This window comes from Danio rerio, chromosome 7 (genome assembly GCF_052040795.2).
Source record: "Danio rerio strain M-AB ecotype USA chromosome 7, GRCz13ab, whole genome shotgun sequence".
Taxonomy (NCBI): domain Eukaryota; kingdom Metazoa; phylum Chordata; class Actinopteri; order Cypriniformes; family Danionidae; genus Danio; species Danio rerio.
In genome coordinates, this window is record NC_141027.1 from 64,443,166 (window position 1) to 64,457,328 (window position 14,163).

The 14,163-nt window shown below is 35.3% G+C and overlaps 1 protein-coding gene across 5 annotated transcripts; it reads right to left on the reverse strand.

Moving 5' to 3' along the window:
* Window positions 1–687: 687 nt before the first annotated feature.
* Window positions 688–11,099, reverse strand: LOC147836167 (uncharacterized). 5 transcript variants are annotated; one of them, XM_087262059.1, is made up of 5 exons: window positions 10,217–11,099; window positions 5,532–5,642; window positions 3,344–3,779; window positions 1,557–1,625; window positions 688–1,479 (listed from the first exon to the last, which is right to left on the reverse strand). In XM_087262059.1, the coding sequence occupies exon 1, from the start codon at window positions 10,773–10,775 to the stop codon at window positions 10,251–10,253; it is 525 nt and encodes a 174-aa protein (XP_087118185.1). In that variant the 5' UTR covers window positions 10,776–11,099; the 3' UTR covers window positions 688–1,479; window positions 1,557–1,625; window positions 3,344–3,779; window positions 5,532–5,642; window positions 10,217–10,250. The 5 variants fall into 5 exon arrangements, with proteins under 5 accessions (XP_087118185.1, XP_087118186.1, XP_087118182.1 ...); XM_087262060.1 differs by having other exon boundaries at window positions 1,557–2,401; XM_087262056.1 differs by lacking the exon at window positions 5,532–5,642.
* Window positions 11,100–14,163: the final 3,064 nt, after the last annotated feature.

Below are 14,163 nucleotides of genomic sequence, written 5' to 3' on the forward strand. Positions count from 1 at the left end.
TCAAAATCTATTTTTTTTTATTTTGACAATCAATTTTTTATAGGAAAAACACACTATCTATTAAGCTAACTTTTTAAAGAAGTCTCTTCTGCTCACCAAACCTGCATTTGCTCCAAAGCACAGCAAAAACAGTCCAATTATTATTATTATTATTATTATTATTATTATTATTATTATTATTATTATTATTATTATTATTATTATTATTATTATATCTATTATTATTATCATTACTATTATTATCAATATTTATTAGCATTTGTGTAGTTTTTTTTTTATTCTTTGATGATTAAAATATTCAAATAGCTGATAAACCTGAAATAAAAAAGCTTTTGTAGCATTATATTACAATATTAAATAGCTTGGAGCAAGCAGAATTATTGACTTTTTTCTTTCTTTTTTTTAATGAACAGTTTTATTTAACAAGAATATTTTAACTTGAGCAAATTTGACGATAAAGTCATTTAAAATGTCTTGCATGTTTAATTCTGATAAATGCAGTTCTTCTGAAAGCTGAAAATCTTCTCCCTGTAAGCCTGTCCGCTCTGCCCACCTGGATGTAGATGTCTGTCTGAAGGACTGCACTCCCACCTGAAAGAAGAAGAACAGGATGCTAAACTACTTAGAAATAGAAATGAATTCATGTGTAAAGTACTGACTATCGTGACCTCAGTTCAGATGAATACAGTAATTTGACCTTATTTTATTGCGCATGTCATGTAAATGTGTTACATCTACTGGGATGAACTGGGATGAGTTAAACAAATATGTCACCCAAAAATAAAAATCCCCCCATAAACATTTATACACCTGACCTGAGTCTGACTTGAGGGTATACTGTATGATGGAGTAAATGTTGGGGTAATTTTCATTTTCGGGTGAACTATTCTTTTAAGCCAAAGTTGTCAATAGACCCTTTTCACATTTCTGTCGTCATAGTAGGGAAAACTTAGAGCGCAGTGAATGGGAGAGTGAGTACAACAAATAACTTAGTAAAATAATAAAAGACAAACTCCACAATGGTGTTATAAAGACTTTCAGAAAAGGAAAAAACTAGTGTGCGACTGATGACAGCAGCCAGAGGAGAGAATAACATTAATTTTACTCTCAGCCTCGTAGACGCTGCATTGGAAACACATGGCACAAGCGATAATTCATTTTTTGTAAGTCGAAGCAAGATGATATGATACATTCATAAACACATATAAATGTTCATTTGTTTTTAAAAAAAATCTAAATGTTAAAATCTTTTAAGGATTTCAGATGTCGAAGACAGCTAAACACGTCAGGCTTGTGAAAAGGGTACAGTAGTATCAGAAAGCTATCAGTAAATCGTTGTTATGTGTTTTGTGTCTGCTGTGTTGTCCAACAGAGGGTTCCAGAAACTGGCGGATGGTTTTTGAAGGTTGTCTGTCGCTTTCAAGATGGTCAGCCATTCTGGATCAAACTCAAGCTTCTTGTAGGAGCTTCCTCCACAATCTGCAATGACAAAACAACAGAATCTACTTCTGGATCTCACTAAACATGCTGAATGATGGAAACAGCAGGATCATTACCTGAAAGAAGACATTCGACAAGTGAGAGAAACCTGTTGATCTTCAGCAGCATTATTCATGATTCTCAGCCTGAAGAGACAAACAGCTTATTGTTATTCATTTTAAACTGATCTCTACATTTTATTCAGCCTTTTTTACACATTTCATGCCTGAAGCCTGTAACTGGAGAGATATAAAGTCAGATTTGAGTTCACATTGTCATAAATAAAAAATAATGAAAACGTGAGCCATTCGCAAGTACATTGTTTTCTTTTTGTTTAAAATTACTTTTATGACACAAAATTTCAAATATGGATGAAAAAATCTTCCACGGCCTTATGTTTTAACTGATATAGTGTATGTTACACTTTATATCCGCATAACTTATTACTTAACAGAACTAAAAACTGGCTTTTATTGTAGCTGAAAAAAAAAAAAAAAAATAAACATAACATAAAAACAAACATATAAAGCATACATGTATTTCTAACAAAATGCCTGGTGCATTAAGAGAGGAGAGTGTCCTACAGGTGGTCTGTCAAGCCCACTCACCTGCGTGGAGCACATTCATGCATCATACCATTATGTGAGGCATTAAGAGTATGCTTTACCAGGGTTGGTGGTGAGCGACGAATCTGAGTAAGGGCGTGTGCACGCAAGACATACCTGAAGAGCGGTGGGGGTGAGTTGCACTCGACATACCTGAAGAGCTGGGAGGGATGCAGTGGAGAGGAGTGTGCAACGTATTTAAGGACTTGGTGAGAGATGCGCGATTTTATTAATTCATTTGCGGAGTCACTATGCAGTTGTGGGATACTCCCGGAGCTTCTAAGAGGCTTGGGATGTCTGCATTACAGTAATCCAGCCTAGAAGTCATAAACACAAGAACTAGCTTTTCTGCATCTGAGATGGAGCTTCTTAACTTAGCAATATTTCTCAGATGAAAGAAAACATGGGAGATTTGGTTTTCAAAAGTTAAGTTGCTGTCTAATATGACAGCCAGATCTTTTATAGCAGAGGTAACGCTAACTTAGTATCCCTCCAATTGCAGGTCAAGTTGTGAGATCTGTTGTGTACAGGAGTTTGGCTCAATAAGTAATACTTTTGTTTTATCTAAATTTAGGAGAAAAAACTTTGTTGGTCATCCAGTCTTTAACATCTTTAAAACACTCAGTTAGCTTAAACAGTTCAGACATCTCATCAGGTTTAGTTGAAATATATAATTTAGTATCATCTGCATAGCAGTGAAAGCTGATCCAGTGTCTTCTAATAATGTCTCCCAGGGTTGGCATGTATATTGTAAACAGCAAAGGGCCTAAAACTGATCCTTGAGCACCCCATTCTTTACTAGCCTGACTTGTGAAAGCTGTCCATTTATTTAAGCAGTTCTGAGTTGAATGTGGTTGGAGCTAAACTATGCAGAGCTGTGGCCCTCTAGGAATTGAGTTTGAGACCACTGACTTAAACCATTGTAAAGCCTGTCCCTGGTCACCTGTAGATTTTATGCAATCTATGACAATATTGTGATCGATGATGTTAAATGCAGCCCTGAGATCAAGTAAAACTAGTAATGAGATGCAGCATCGGGCAGCTAAAAGTAAATTGTTGGTTATTTTCACTAACGCTGTTTCTGTACTGTGATGAGGCCTGAAACACTTCAAAAACAGTGTCCATCTGCAGATGGCAGCATAATTGGGCAGAAACGGCTTGTTCCAGTATTTTCAGGATAGATCTCAGGATAGCAGGTACCTTAGAAGAAACATCCTAAACATGAGCACCAGGAAAGCAGTGGGTGCTTACATTGTTACCTTTATGGATGCAGTGAGGACGTGACGAACGATGGAATTGCCAATGATTGTGACGCCGCGTCCCATCTTGTGGAGGGGGCAAATCGGTTCTTTGAAGGGATCTCGAACACCGGAGGCAGCAGCGGAGGAGAGCCCCTGCACCAGGTCCTGACTCATGTTGTGACGCTGCTGCACCCAGGGGCCTGTGCTGGAGTAAACCACACCTGAGTGTGCCGCATCCCCGGTGCGCTGGGCCTGGACAGAGAAACACAAGGGGTTGAGGCGGATGGAGTGTTGAGATTGTATCACACACTTAAATCAGATAAGCGAGCAGCAGCCCGGGAGACGTCAATTGAGGCCCATTGTTCCCAAAGCTATGCCCGCTTCATCTCGAGGTCACAGATCTGTGCTTCCACTGCCTCCAGCTCCAGCTCCAACACCTCCACCAATGCTTCTCCTGCACACAAAGATAGACACAAAAGCGGAATTATTCAGGGTGAAGAGCCAAGACTATAAAAACCAGGTAAATAGTACTATATAGTAATAACTAATAACAGTGGCGAGGCTACATAAGGGCCAGGGTGGCACTGGCACACTCAGATTAAGGGTGGCCCAGTGAGACAAAAATATTTTAAAGCCTAAAATTCTTTATTGAAAACATGTAATGAATGTAAGGTGGAATATGAATGATATTGAATGTCGATGATTAACAGCATCCTTTAGTTATTCTAAGTTTGTCAATCAAATTTAAAGTCCCCCTACTATTGCACAAAATGGAACTGTCCAACTGTTGCACTTTATGCTGATGAGCGCTTTTGTTTTAGACTTGATTTGATTGAGGCAGCAGCTTTAAAATGAAACTAAGTGCTGTCCAGCTGACTATTCTGATCTGCTGGTCAAGAACATTATAAGTTATAAAGCGACAAATGAGTATTAATAATGAGTATTATAATAATTAGCGCTGTCAAAATTTGCACGTTAATGCATGTGATTAATTTGAAACATTTAACGCGTTTAAAAAAAAATAACGCAGTTGCTATTTGTTTTTGTTTTTTTGCTTTCCTGTAGTCGACGTGTGTTTAGGGATGGAGGGTGCATATAGGCAACCTAGGCGGTCCTTATATTCATCTGCAAACTGGTTACTTTTGGGTTGAGGGCAGCACGGTTGCCGTTTGCCTACACTGTAAAAAAAATTCTGTAAAATTTATGGAAAAATACTGGCAGCTATGGTTGCCAGAACTTTTTTGTAAAAAATACAGATTTTTTTAATTAAATAGTTTTTACAGAAAAAAATTGTATTTTTAACAAAAGAAAAATGTATTAATTAACTGATGCAATGATAATTTACAAACCTTTGAGTTAATTATTTATATTTGCAGAAAACAACTACATTTTAATTGGAATTTACTGGCATTAAAATCAATATTTTAAATGTCTAAGTAATATATCTGAGCATATTGATATTGAGAACCGTTGTACATCAGTTCACTACAAAAAACTTTTTAAATAATGTAAAGTCATTAAATGCATTATTATACTCAAGTGTGATTGTAATTAACAAACAGATTTTCACTGCATTAGTAACTACACAGTTACATTTAAACAAAAGAAGATGCAGCATACCATCAGATTTCTCTTAGTTCATCTTGGACTTGCACACAGACACTACTATCCACCACAATGGTGACACAAAAATGTTTTACAGTATTTTGCTGTTGTTTTTCTTGATTTTACAAAAAAATACTGGCAGCTGTGGTTGCCAGTAATCTACTGTTTTCAACATTTTACATTCGTAAATTCAGTTTACAGAATGTTTCTGTTAAAAATACATTCCACAGTCTGTAATTTTTTGTCAAACACATTTAACCCCTTAAATCCCCGAGCAAAATCCTCACTAGTGTCCTTACTACAGAGGGTTGAACACTCAGACAGTGAGAAAGTTAATGAAATAATTAAGTGACTAATTAGAGGAGGATCGAGAATTATTGATGAACATCTGTTAACAGCAGAATCACTGAAAGAAAGAACAAGACCAAATAACACAAATTACAGCCAAAATTAAAGATGAAATCAACTGAGAATAAAACTCTTAATAAAATAATAATTAACAAAAATAAAACAAATTACACAATAAAATGTAATTTCTCAAGATCTCAGCAGAGATCAATAAACAACTCCACAAACATTAGGAGCTTCACTTATTACTGACCTTTCACTTTATTTCTGTCATGTGAACAAAAGCTCTTAATGAATTTTTTGTTGTTCATTTGAAGTCACCATGACGGAGGACAGAGTTTGCTTTAGTTGGGATCTTCAACTCCTTGATTAAAAAAAAAAAAAAAAAAGGGTTTTATTTTTGGTTGCTATGACTAATTGTGTTAATAACTTTATTTGTATAGCAAGAGGAAGCAAAATAAAGTATAACATTAAGTCTGATGAGATTAACTAGCGTATCAAAGCAAGACCCTTGTCTTCTTGTTGAATATCATGTTAGGTGTAAAAATTTAAAATTATACGCAAGTGAAACCACTGGAGCTTCAGCAATAAATGACAGTTTAACAGGTCTAAATACACCATTTACAATAAGAATGTTTCAACTATGGCAGAACTCAAAAACACACAGACATCAACAATTAGTCTTTGAATCTCAATAATGGTGAAAAACAAAAAAATCAAAATCAAATAAAAAAACAACCCAGAACAAAGAAAGATATTTTAAGAGCATAAAGCTGCATAATTTATTCAAGCTGCAATGCATGCTGGGAGTTTTGTAATGTGCTGGTACCCAGCATGCATTGCGGAATGAGTATATTTAGCAGCTTTTTTTTTTTTTTAGCAACCATGGTTGAGGTTCATATCCTTATTCTTAATGTCTGTGTGTCGCAAATGAGTAGCTAAAATAATTATTAATTCCTTCATAATTGTTTGTGATCCTTCTGGAAGCTGTACTACTGTCCCAAATAACATCACATAAATTTAATTGAATAACTTGCAACTTTTTTATGATTTAGGAAATTCATTTGCAATAAGTACATCAAAATTTCTTCACATTTCTTGCTATAACTGATGAGTTTCAGAAACACAATTGACAGCCAGAGAAACATTAAGATATAAGAGTAACAGTCCAAGAGCTCAACTAAAGCAGTCTCTGATCTCCATGATGGAGAGGTCAAAATCAAAAAATTTTTATTAAAATTATAAACCTCTGTTCATTATCAAATATTCTTGCAGATATGAGAGAACTGAAGTCAAACTGTAATAAGTGAAGCTGCTAATGCTGTTATTTAATGGAGTTGTTTAATTCTCTGTTTTAATTCAGTTGGTTTGGTGCGAGGCTGTGTCTGTAGTTTTATTTCTTGTTCTTTTCTTCAGTGATTGTGCTTGTTAGCTGCAGGTGTTCATCAATTCACTTATTTGTGGTCATTCACTTTGTCTAGTGGACTAAACTAATTAACTAATTTAGGGACTAGTGAATGAGGGTGTGTGGTTAGATTTTAGACACTTTGATTAGTTTCTCGAAAACGAAGGTTAGATCTGTTACAGCTATTTTCCGTATTTTACACTGAAATAAGCTGTTAATCGTTTAACAGGTTTTCACTGTAGATTGTACAGACTTTTACCGTTAAAATAACGGATATTTTTTACAGTGTAGAGCATCAGTTAAGCTTACTCTGGCCCTGCGTTTGTTTACCATGCAAAGAAATTTAGATAAGGGAAAGGACACACTTTTAGAAGGAAGGTTTTAGTATAAAACAATTAATGTCGCATCACCAGGCTATCTTGCGTTTCCTCCAGAGTTTGATGCGATTTCGGGTGTTTCATTTTTAATCTTTAGACTTTAACTGAAGTTCAGCAGTTCACTCTCATTCACAGTCCACTTAGAATCCAACATGGAAATCACTTTTGTTTGTTATTGGCATTGATTGTTTTGAAATTCAAATGGCACTTCCATGCATTTCTGTAATAAATATGCCATTTTGTGATTAATCATGATTAATAACAAAAAAAGTGTGATTAATTACGTTAATTTTTTTATCATTTGACAGCCCTAATGATAATATATTTATCTGGTTTAACTTGTTTTCAGCATTTAATGAAATCCCTTATTTTGGTAGTTTCATGGTAATTTTGTAGTGTAGTAATCTTGTTCAAAAGTCTGCAAGATTTAACAGGACATTTATTGATCTTATTTGCAGAAGAGTAGTATCAGAATCAGTTTAAAAATGCTTATATGGGCACTTAAGTGTAAATGTATTGTTTACAATTTTTTATTTTTGCCTACATTTTTAAATGATATTATATGTGCATATGAATTTATGGTAATTTATTTTTAAAATTCTACTATTCATTTTAATATTATATGTTATTCATCTAGGGTCTGAGAGTAACACAATATGATTCTCTGTGTTTCCTGTACATGTATTTAAATTGACAATAAAGCTGACTTTGACTTATATTTATATGTTTATTGCTGAACGACAAGGTTAGTGTTCTACTTGCCTCAAGACAAAGTGAATGATTTCAGATTCTCTGCACATTTTGCAATTTATTCATTTAAAAATGAGGATTAATACTCAAAATTGTCACTTGTTAAATCAATGACTACATTATTAATTATTATAAATATAAGAAACTAGTTATTATACACTTAGTTTAAGAGTAGGCACTAAGGCCCAATCCTATTTCAGCAAGTTCCACTTATTTTGACATTTCTGGCTTCGCTCCTCACTAATAGTAGTAGTAATATAGTAAATAAAAATACTTCAAGCAAATTTAATACAAGAAATACAAATCAACAATCATTTAGGATTGTCTAGGCCAGGGGTGTCAAACTCAATTCCTGGAGGGGCGAAGCCCTGCACAGTTTAGTTCCAACCCTGCTCCAACACAATTACCTGTAGGTTTCAAACAAGCCTGAAGGACTCAATTAGTTTGATCAGGTGTGTTTAATTAGGGTTGGAACTAAACTGTGCAGAGCTGCGGCCCTTTTGGAACTGAGTTTGACACCTGTGGTCTAGGCAGTTAAACATTATTCAGCAACACAATTTAAATCACCACCGTATAATAATAATAATAATCCTGTATCGTTTTCATTGAGTAAATATTTATATAATGTACAATTAATCTTTAAGCTGTACACATTTAATTTGCTGTGTCCAAATAGCTTCAATTTGCTGGAAATGCTTACACAGTCACAGGCCTTAAAAACACATGCAAATAATAAACATTTAGGATTTAAAGTTGGAATGACTCCAGAATGTTGTTAACTGTAATGTTTGGTCAACTATTATCCCAATCACATTTTGACTATTACGGACTCGCACATTGCGACATCGATGATACAACGACATATTGTGCAGTCCTATTGTAAATTAGATCAAATTAATTTTTTTGAAAAAGTACTGAGAATTGCATTAAACATGACCTTAATAGTCACATCAGATATTTAGTGTGTCATGAATGCATGTTTTAAAGAGTCCAGACAGCAGTTTACCTCTTTGTTTGAATGATTCAGTTGTTTGACCGAATCATCTCATTCATCAGACTTTACTACCACCTACTGGAAGATTTAGATTCTTATTTTCAGGATTATTCTCATTTGAAAAATAAATCACATTTTTTTATATTAAAATGCAATTAAAATACAATAAACTATATTCTTTGAAATAAAGGAATAGTTCACACAGATAATAATTTAGTCAAAATGTACACACTTTTGTGCCATTTAAATCTGTATGAATTTATTTGTATTGTAGACTATTTTTGTAAATGTTTACCTGCTCACTTCTTTTCACTTTTAACAACAGTGAACTGAAATCTTCTTTCAGTGGTTATTTCTGAGTCAGTTTTATGACATTTAACATAAAATTTGTGCCAAAAATTAGCATTAAATCAATTAATTAGGTCACTTTCCCCAGGGCCGTAAGTATTACATGTTTGGTTAAATAAACAAATAAATAATGAAATTTCATACATGTGTTTTACTGAAAGTTGACTCATTTTAAGACACTAAAAAGTTTATTTTTTTCCAAAAATGTAAAATATTTTATTAATTATTATTTTTTGAACATGTGTGTGTTATATATGCTGTGAGGGCTTGTTATATATATATATATATATATATATATATATATATATATATATATATATATATATATATATATATATATATATATATATATATATAAACATATATATATATATATATATATATATATATATATATATATATATATATATATATATATATATATATATATATATATATATATATATATATGTCTGTGTGTGTGTGTGTGTGTGTGTGTGTGTGTGTGTGTGTGTGTGTGTGTGTGTGTGTGTGCGTGTGTGTGTGTGTGTTTGTGTGTGTGATTTTGTAGTTTCTTTTGGCCATTCAGGTGGCATCTTCTGTCTGGAGCATCAGGCTGTCATCTCCTGCTGTCCAGAATCAGGTGGTTTGTCTTGGTCGGGCATCTCAGCTGAGACCTGTCCACTATGGGTGACCCTACCGGTAGCTGTGAAGTACCAGTGGCGTAGCTCTCAGCATCACTGATGCACACAAGCCCTCACAGCACGTCAAGCTGCAAACCGTGTGAGGGACCCTAACCTACCCTAACCCAACAGCCAACACTAACAACTAACAACCACTAATGTGCCAAAAACCACTCAGAGGAGACCAGCAACACACAAGAAACCACCTAGACAACCTTGCTTAACGCATGTCAACATCCAGCAAACCATCCAAAAGAACCCAACAACCTGAGAGCCGAATATCAGCAGCACTGACCGTCACCAAAACATCCAGCAATGTGATAAAACTTGAATGAAAATTAAAATTTTATGTCATGCAAACTTATTCTATAACTATATACAATATATACAGTATGTACATACGAGCCCTTGATCCTTCATCTGGCACTAGTATGGCTCAGTGCCTGGGCTTCTTCCTCCGGGGCTCCTTGGGCAGTGGCTCTCTGCTGATGTCCACCCTGAATCTAGGAGCGACGCTGGACTCGGAACTGCTCTCCGTGATGATCACACGTCCATCTGGTTGCTCAGTCTCCAGCAGTGCAGGCCGGTCCAGCTTCTCCCAGAGCCGCTGCTTGATCTCGAGTCCTTGCTGAAGGCTGTATCGGCTAGCGCGTCTCTTCTTGGTGGAGCCCATCACACTGCAGTAGATCTGCTGAAAGTCCTGCACACTCCGACCGTGGATGGAGAGGGGCTCCTCCTGTGGACACTCACCCGCTGAGGAGGAGACTGATGCTGCGGGACGGAGGACAGGAAGAACAGCCGCGTTCCTCAGGTACCTCTCTTCCAGGGAAGTGTCCGACGAGCTGCAGGTGTCCGGCCTGGCCGCCGCTGCTGGCTCCTCAGAGGAAGAGACGCGCTCCAGCAGGAAGTCCTTCAGGTGCCCGGGGCGCGTCCTGGTTCTTCTCGAGCGCCGCAGAGTCATCACGAACAACTTCAAACACTTCTCAAACTGCTGAAACTTTGCCAAGGGAGATTTGTGCAGAAGTTTGTAGCGCGATGATCAGCACTGATTACTTTATAGACAGTTGTGAGGATGTTTAAACCAATTCAAGTTGCCATGGTGACAGAATGACGACGAGACTCATTTAAATGTAAACATTAATTGATTTCAGCGTTAAGTCAATTAGAGCAGCAAAAGCTGTGTGTTTACAGTACAGTATTTGTTAAATGTTACTAAATACAGAAAATATCTTAATAATCATGCATAACCATAGAAGCCCCATATACCTAAAAAATAAATATTGTCCTCGTTTTTCTTTATTATATTTTTTACTTTTGAACTTCGTCATACATTTCCACGTCAGAAGTCTGCTCACGTTAGCAGTGGCGTGGCAGCCCCTTTAACAGTGCGTGTGTGTGGTGATGCGACCCGTTTATATAATCACTTTTTAAGGACTTAAATTAATGTGTGCGTCCTTAAAACATTGGTAATTAGTTCCAAAACACTACCTTACAATAGCCACAGCAGGGGTGGGCTGGGATGTGTTAACCTGTGAAGTGTGAACGTTTAAACCCACATAGCAAAATTTCTCTGGCCCAGCTCTGGCCCACACAATCAGGTTTTGCTTGGCCCACATGCCGCAGTGAATTATGGTACATGACTGGACCAAATCTGGCTTCCAGACAAGGGCCAAACACAGACCATATCTGGGCCAAGTCTCAGCCAAGTTAATAACTCATAACTGGGCCTGAACTGGGCCAGATAGGTTGGTGTGTCACGATTGCAATGAAATTGATAAACCCATGGAGTGATGCGCTTTAGGCACACTATGGGCACGCTTTTTCTCAAAGTGACCTGATTGGTAGAATTTTTTTTCTTTACTCAAAAATGATTTTAGTGTATTTTAAATGTGGGTCAAGACTATCCAAACTCACATGGCCCACTTATCAAATTTTTAAATCTGGGCCAAATACTACGTTTTACATCTGGCCCAAATCTTGTGTGCCGCCTTAAAAACGGTGCCACCTCTGCCAAACCCGGGCCATGTTTGGCCCACATGCTGTATGCCAGTGCCGGATGAATGCCTGCTGTGCCAGCTTTTTGCCAAATCTGGGCCAGAATTCTTTGCTACTAGGGAAATTTCAGTTTAAGATGTGTGTGTGTGTGTGTGTGTGTGTGTGTGTCTGTCTGATCTTGTTGACTGTTGTGTGTATTGTGCGTTCAGCTGGAACCAGAGGGATTACTGTGCTGGGTTCTGTCAGGAGCGCTGGGTCTCTCTCTGGTCCTCTCCTTCATTCTGGTTCCTCTTCCGTGTTTTTTATCCGAGCCGAGCCTATATGGCATATTTTTTATGTGTTTATATGTTTCCTCATTATCAATAACCAAGCAAGTGCATGATATTTAGTAATAATTACTTTATTCAGTGTCTCACAAAAATTAGTATTTTAACATGAGTTCTCAAGGTACAACACTATTGATCTTATTCTGCAATGCGCTTCTGATTCAGTTCCTTATGGAAAAAATACATATGAATAATAAAAGGCAGAAAGCGGTCAAACTACTAGTGTGTGTACATGACTATACAGACAAAGAAGAATGATATAATAATAAAATATCAGAGCATCGAGCAGCACAATGGGCTGTTTTAACCTCTAAAAATGTAAAAAGCGGCAGTAATTATTAATAGTTTATTGATTCTGAAAATATTTAGTGATCCAGGCATAAATTTGTCATTTAATAAAGGAATCACAACTCTTAGTTGTACCCCTTAAACCCAAAATATTTGCTTAAAGTGTTTTATTTTTTACTATTTATTTATTTAAATTTTAGTTACATTTGTTTTACTTAGTATTTTGGTTTGATGTTATATTTAATGATAATAATGAATGGTCTTTATTTATAATAATGATAATAATTCCATTTAAATACAGTCTGATAACATTTCTTCAACATTTCAAATAAAAATATTGTCATTTAGAGCATTTTTAATCAGCCACTGTCAGAAAAATGAACTGTGACTGAAAAGCAAGGTTAGTAAACTGACTACTTACTGTAACTCCTGTAAAGCTACTGTAAAACATTATTATCGTGTTGACTAAAATGAGCATGTCTGAAATCCTGATAATATACTATACTATACTTCTAATTTACCAAATAAAACAATAATAATGACAAATTACCGGAGAAATATACAATATCTAAAATTATTTAAATCTTTTTTTTTATTTTGACAATTAATTTTTTATAGGAAAAACACACTATCTATTAAGCTAACTTTTTAAAGAAGTCTCTTCTGCTCACCAAACCTGCATTTGCTCCAAAGCACAGCAAAAACAGTCCATTATTATTATTATTATTATTATTATTATTATTATTATTATTAATATTATTATTGTTATTATTAATATTAATACTATTATTATTATCATAACTATTATTATCAATATTTATTAGCATTTGTTTAGTTTTTTTTATTCTTTGATGATTAAAATATTCAAATAGCTGATAAACCTGAAATAAAAAAGCTTTTGTAGCATTATATTACAATATTAAATAACTTGGAGCAAGCAGAATTATTGACTTTATTCTTTTATTTTTAAATGAACAGTTTTATTTAACAAGAATATTTTAACTTGAGCAAATGTGACAATAAAGTCATTTAAAATGTCTTGCATGTTTAATTCTGATAAATGCAGTTCTTCTGAAATTTCTAGTTATCAAAGAAAGCTGAAAATCTTCTCCCTGTAAGCCTGTCCGCTCTGCCCACCAGGATGTAGATGTCTGTCTGAAGGACTGCAGTCCCACCTGAAAGAAGAAGAACAGGATGCTAAACAACTTAGAAATAGAAATGAATTCATGTGTAAAGTACTGACTATCGTGACCTCAGTTCAGATGAGTACAGTAATTTGACCTTATTTTATTGCGCATGTCATGTAAATGTGTTACATCTACTGGGATGAACGAGTTAAACAAATATGTCACCCAAAAATAAAAATCCCCCCATAAACATTTATACACCTGACCTGAGTCTGACTTGAGGGTATACTGTATGATGGAGTAAATGTTGGGGTAATTTTCATTTTCGGGTGAACTATTCTTTTAAGCCAAAGTTGACAATAGACCCTTTTCACATTTCTGTCGTCATAGTAGGGAAAACTTAGAGCGCAGTGAATGGGAGAGTGAGTACAACAAATAACTTAATAAAATAATAAAAGACAAACTCCACAATGGTGTTATAAAGACTTTCAGAAAAGGAAAAAAACTAGTGTGGGACTGATGACAGCAGCCAGAGGAGAGAATAACGTTCATTTTACTCTCGGCCTTGTAGACGCTGCATTGGAAACACATCGCACAAGCGATAATTCATTTT

Coding starts and splice junctions, on each gene's coding strand:
- LOC147836167 (XM_087262056.1), bottom strand. CDS start 10,775: ATGACTCTGCGGCGCTCGAGAAGAACCAGGACGCGCCCCGGGCACCTG.